Source organism: Gigantopelta aegis, chromosome 4, assembly GCF_016097555.1.
Source record: "Gigantopelta aegis isolate Gae_Host chromosome 4, Gae_host_genome, whole genome shotgun sequence".
Taxonomy (NCBI): Eukaryota; Metazoa; Mollusca; class Gastropoda; order Neomphalida; family Peltospiridae; genus Gigantopelta; species Gigantopelta aegis.
This window is the reverse complement of record NC_054702.1, coordinates 29,384,309-29,390,425: the sequence shown is the minus strand read 5'-3', so window position 1 is coordinate 29,390,425 and position 6,117 is coordinate 29,384,309. Positions and strand designations below refer to the sequence as shown.

The 6,117-nt window shown below is 35.7% G+C and overlaps 1 protein-coding gene across 1 annotated transcript; it reads right to left on the bottom strand.

Moving 5' to 3' along the window:
* Nucleotides 1-1,606: 1,606 nt before the first annotated feature.
* LOC121372325 lies at nt 1,607-5,499 on the bottom strand. The gene is made up of 4 exons (XM_041498621.1): nt 5,261-5,499; nt 4,437-4,673; nt 3,551-3,692; nt 1,607-2,360 (listed from the first exon to the last, which is right to left on the bottom strand). The coding sequence occupies exons 2-4, from the start codon at nt 4,538-4,540 to the stop codon at nt 1,728-1,730; spliced, it is 879 nt and encodes a 292-aa protein (XP_041354555.1). The 5' UTR covers nt 4,541-4,673; nt 5,261-5,499; the 3' UTR covers nt 1,607-1,727.
* Nucleotides 5,500-6,117: the final 618 nt, after the last annotated feature.

Here is a 6,117-nt window from a genome sequence, read left to right as displayed (position 1 = left end):
TTGTTCAGTATATATATATATATATATATATATATATATATATATATATATATATATATATATATATATATAAGATTTTCCAAGGACTCGGCCTCATAATAGCAGTGAAGACCAATTTGAAAATCACCAACTACCTGGATACACCATTGAACCTGAACAACGGTACACACAAACCCTACAGAAAACCAAACGACCAAACGATGTACATCGACAAGAACTCCAATCATCCACCTGCAATCACAAAGCAAATCCCACGAACTGTCAGCAAGAGAATCTCTCTCCTCTCATCAACCAAAGACATTTTTGCCAAAGCCGCCCCCGCTTACAACAAAGCATTAGAAGCAAGCAACTATACAGAGAAGATAGCATTCCATCAATCAGACACGAAAACTGGAGCAAGCACCAAAAAGAAAAATAGATCCAGGAACATAACATGGTTCAACCCGCCATACAGCAGGAACGTAAAGTCAAAAGTGGGGAAAACATTCCTACAGCTAATAAAGAAGCACTTCCCGACCGGCAGCAAGTACCACAAACTCTTCAACAAGAACAACGTCAAAGTAAGCTACAGCTGTATGAAGAACATGAAAACGATCATACAACACCACAACGCAAAGATCATTGCCGAAGACAGCAACAAGCAAACAGAGAACAAATGTAACTGCAGAAATAAGGACGATTGCCCACTTGAGGGAAACTGCTTCACTAAATCAGTTATATATGAAGCTGCAGTGCATACCACTAACACACCAAGCAAGACATACATAGGCCTCACAGGGGGATCCTTCAAAGAAAGGTATGCCAACCACAAGACGTCCTTCATGCACAGCAAGTACGAAAAGGAAACCGAGCTGTCGAAGTACATTTGGGAACTAAAAAGAAAAAACGCTGAGTACACAATAACGTGGCGCGTAATAAGGAAAGTGAACACCTTCAAGAGAAGCACGGGGCAGTGCAATCTATGCATTGAGGAAAAGCTGGAAGTACTGAAAGCTATAGGGACCAACTCGCTGAACAAGAGAAATGAACTTATATCCAAATGCCGACACCCACCCACATGGATTAACACAGCCACCTAAGCTAAGCCGAACTTTAGTTTAATTTTACTAATTAATAGTAATAATCGGATTTGTCACCTAAAGAGTGAGGTAGAGCTTAAAACACTAACATTGGGGTAGGGGTGGAGGCAGGATAGTCATATTTACAAAATAGACTTGACTGTAACATTTGACCAAATATTTTTACTAACCGTTGGGCATGGCAATCGCAGTTATTGACTAGCCCAGCATTCAATATCATTAGCCATGGGGGGTAGGGCTACCACAATCTACAAGCCCTGCCATTAATTGATTACATTCTCATGATGTCAGTGCCACCATACCCGATGACAATGAAAATGCTCCACCTACAGAACTCCATAAAGATGAAAGTACTCAAACTGATGAAAACTTAAGTTCAAGTGTTCAATGCATTAAATACACATTTATGTGTAGTAATAATAATGTGTTGTGTAAATTATTTACAGAAAAATGAAACCTAACAAACAACATATATACACCTGTATATTCAATATACACCTGATCTACTTGTTTTTTTCCATTTCGGCTAGATGGGGTTTTGCATATTTCATGTAAAACAAAGATAATTTTTGCAACATGTTTTGTATATGGTCAATATTCGGATAAATCCGCTGAACATGCAAGTCTTTATTGGTATAAACTACAAAGTCACAAAACTTTGAGCCAGTTACCATCAGCTTGAACCTGGTCATAGTATTGATGATTCTGAGGAAAAACAATCGAATTGCCTTCCCTTTTCAAAATAAATTTTTTAAGTTCATCAACTGCTTGATTAATTGTATGGTCTCTTGCAGTATATGGGCACTTGACCTCAATTAAGCCACAATCATTGTTATCACATACTTTACCATCTGGGCTGGCACCTAAAAACAAAAATTCTTTATTTACCACCAGTCCACATTCATGTATGTGTCTTGTATGATACAGTTCAAGATACTTGGCTTTTGCTTTTGGTTCATTTCTTCTGCCATATTCCAAGTGAGCAGCTGATATTTCTTTGCTGTTAAATATATTCTCCAAGAATTTTGAAGATGGCACAGACTTGAGTTGTAAAATTTTCCCAAAATTTGACGCTGTTATTCGTTTGGCCCTTGATGTTTTCCATAACTGGCAGCTTGCCTGTCCCTGTGTCTGGCTTTCCAGTTTTTCAGCATCAACCAGGGCAAAGTCTTTATTTAAGCAAAGATATTCATCTGTTAACTTTACAGATGCTGTTTTTGGAAATAGTGTATTGCCGCATCCAGTTCCCACAGAGGCTTCTATATTTTTGAAGTTTCTTGTCTAAAATATAATACAAAATATTTTGTTAAGTACATTGAATGTGTCTTTTTCATTCATATCTTTTCAGGGGTTTCCCCACTTGATCTCCTGGTATATAGTGCAGAGAGTCACAAACTTCGAAAACATTTAGAAGAGACAACAATGCAAAATGATGAATTGCTTAAGAAAGTACAAGAACAGAAGACACGAATAACAGAATTAGAGAAAAAATTAGAAGATGGAGAAAGATTTGGTTTTGATAGTGTCTGTAGAAGAGAGGGAAAACTTAAAGATCTGTTCCAGTATTACACAGGATTAAAGCTGTTACGATTTCTTGCACTCCTTGATTTTCTTGCACCAAGTGATGATTGCATTTCTTACAGAAAAAGTAGGCGTGACATTAGAAGGCTTGCCCTGAAAGATTGTCTTTTTCTATGTTTGTGTAGATTGCGGCATAATTGTGGTCTAAAAGACATATCCATGCGATTTGGATTTTCATTGCAATCTTCGAGTGACATTTTTAATGCATGGATTGAACACATGTATTTCAAATTTGGACAGTTAAATATTTGGCCACACAGGGATATAATAATTAACAATATGCCTGCTGACTATAAAAAGGAATTTCCCACAAGTCTGATTATCATTGATGGCACAGAAATTAAAACACAATCTCCTTGTGCTCTGGCTCTACAAAGTCAAATGTACAGTGACTACAAATCAAGCACTACCTTAAAGTGTCTTATTGGTTGTGATCCATGTGGATCATTGATGTTTGTTTCTGAACTGTTTACTGGGTCTGTATCAGACAAAGAAATTACAACAAACAGTGGGTTTTATGATTTACTAAAAGCTCTACTTGAAAGAGGTTATTTACTGGAAGGAGATGCTGTCATGGCAGACAAAGGACTCACCATTGGGAACGAATTAGAAAAGCTAGGATTAAAATTAAATATACCGCCATTTGCTTCGTCTGGTTCACAGATGTCCCCAGGAGATACAGAACTGACACAAAAAATTGCAAAACATCGAATTCACATTGAAAGAGTAATTTCCAAAATAAAAAACTACAGAATTGTTTTTCATACAATCCCAACTTCGCTCTTCCAAAACATAAACCAAATTTGGGCAGTTTGTTGCTTTTTGACATTGTTTCAAGATACATTTGTTAGGGATAAATGAAATTGGAAAACAGAAAGAAAGGTTTTTACCTGATATGATAACAGTGAGCCAACAGGTACTTTCCCAAAAGGTGTATCCACTGTAGGTCCATCTTCTGATAAAATATATCCCAGTGGCGTTCCATCGAGTTGTCTCAGTTTTTTAACATCAGAAGACTCAACAAGAGGAAGTCTGAAGTGTAAAGAATTAGTACATATGTTACATAACCGTATGCTAAGCTGTATACTAACTAAAAACAAACAAATAAAACAAACTTTACAACATTTTATGATGCATTAGCAACTGCTACATTTTACAGAAAATATTGTAAGACCTGTTCTAAAGATGATGATTATTATATCTACCTACGGATGTAGTAAAACATTGTTTATAGGTTCCTTGGAAATCCCCCCAATTGCGACCCAAATAAAAATAATCTAAGTCTATCTTGCCAGTTTTCCAACTTATAAGGTGTAGTATTTACTTGTTAAAAAGGAATTGTAGCATTGTTGTCATTACGATGTATTCATATTGCAGAGGTATTTATGTGCATAATAATTTCGTATTGTTAGCGGCACAATACTTTTAAAGTATCATACTACATTCCAGTTAATTATTAAATATTAATTTCACAACAACATGAAATTAGTTTATGCAAAATATAATCAATTCTGTGTTTTATTATATTGATTAAAATATACATGTACATTTTATATTCAGTTTATTGTTTATTATTTATTGGTCTACATTTTCAGAGAGTATTATAGACTTTTAAATGCAACTTTACAATATGCAAAGTTGCAGAACATACTGAAATATTCCAGAAATACAATAAAAATCTCAATGAGGTGATGCTAATTTCAAAATGAATCGATATAATTACAATAGGTATACCGCCTATAGTATCAAAGAACAAATCAACATTATAAGTCTTACTTCTTCTGTGTGTCCAACTGACACAATACAGGCTTTCGTTTTCTGACTTCTGCTGTGGGTCTTTCCACCACAACATGGCTCATTGGTATTGGCTTTATTTTCATCCCTCTTGGATGGCCCCACTTTCTTGGAATGCTCGTACAACTCTGCTGTTATGGGACTGATGTTAAATTGTGCAGCTTGAATCCGTGTAAGGTTTTTAAGAGCCCAATAATGTGTGAGCAGTGGCCACTTAGCCTGGAAGTACAAAAAGACATTTGTTTATATTCGTGAACACCTGTTGTTTTCAAATAATAATAATACACACAGTTGATATTTAGCTATATACAAATTACCTATTATAAATATGAATAATATACATGCCCACACACAGCCCATAAACAGAAAAAAGAAGAAAGATATGTTTTATTTAATGACGCACTCAACACATTTTATTTACGGTTATATGGTGTCAGACATGGTTAAGGACTACACTATATTGAGAGAGGAAACCCACTGTTGCCACTTCATGGGCTACTATTTTTGATTAACAGCACCATCCCACAGACAGGGTAGTATATACCAGTCATGGTGCACTGGCTGGAACGAGAAATGGCCCAGTGTGTGTGTGTGATGCATATGACCGAAATTGGTTGTGAGGTGAATTCAAACTAAACAGTTGGGCGATCTATTGTAAATGTTCAAATATTATTACAAAGTCTTGACAATGCAGCTTTAAGACACGTGTGTGTCATTTGTTATATTCCGGTTTGTTACTTTTCTTTTTTGCTTTGCACTAAAATAAACCATGCTGCAATATTAGTTTAATACCAAAATATACTCACCCAGATTTACAGGAGCAGTTAGCCTCTGATAGCTGTTTCGTCTCCAAGCAAACTTGAATGTGAAGTTTGTGTGCCGAGTCGTTTTCCTCATGGAACGCCAGCATCTCGCATTTACTTTCGGTTGATTTTCGTCGGAAATGTTTATATTGTGGATATAGCCTTGCGTAAAATAATTTAAACCTTTCTCTTGTGCTTTTCTGGAAAGGCCCGAACTCTCAGGAAGATATAAAACAGACACATCATCTGGAATACTTTTTAGATCAGCTACGCAGTCTGCTACGGATTCCGCCATTTTGGATGTTAGCTTGTGGGACGTAGTAACAGTAACTAAGGGGTGTGGCTTACGGAGTAATTGTGGAAACATGATATTGCTTCATGACGTAACGACGGGGAAGTTACACGTTACCTGATGATCGCTCATAGTGTGAAACTTTAAGTTGTAACAAAGGTGTAACGGTATATATATATATATATATATATATATATATATATATATATATATATATATATATATATTGGAAGGATCTGACATTTTAATGATTTTATTATATTAATGTCGGTAAACAGTATTACAGAATAGTTTGTGTATATTAATTGATATGGTATACACATCAGTTACAAAACTGAGTAGTTGGTTAATTACGTAATTTGTTTATTTAGCTGTATGTATGTTGCTATTAGTAAATGTTAACTTATGGGTCAGTTTACACACAGTGCGATTTCGTCATGGGGCGAAAAGGAAACTTCATAACTTTGAACATTTGTTGTGATATTCACGCGTGACAGTTATTATTAGAAGGACAGTTACCAGAAAAGACATGTTTGTAACTGTTTGCCAACAGAGGAACAGAGGATTC

Coding starts and splice junctions, on each gene's coding strand:
- LOC121372325 (XM_041498621.1), bottom strand. CDS start 4,540: ATGAAAATAAAGCCAATACCAATGAGCCATGTTGTGGTGGAAAGACCC. Junction 3,693..4,436: donor CAGTTGGACACACAGAAGAA/GTAAGACTTATA, acceptor TTTACACTTCAG/ACTTCCTCTTGTTGAGTCTT. Junction 2,361..3,550: donor GCTCACTGTTATCATATCAG/GTAAAAACCTTT, acceptor ATTATATTTTAG/ACAAGAAACTTCAAAAATAT.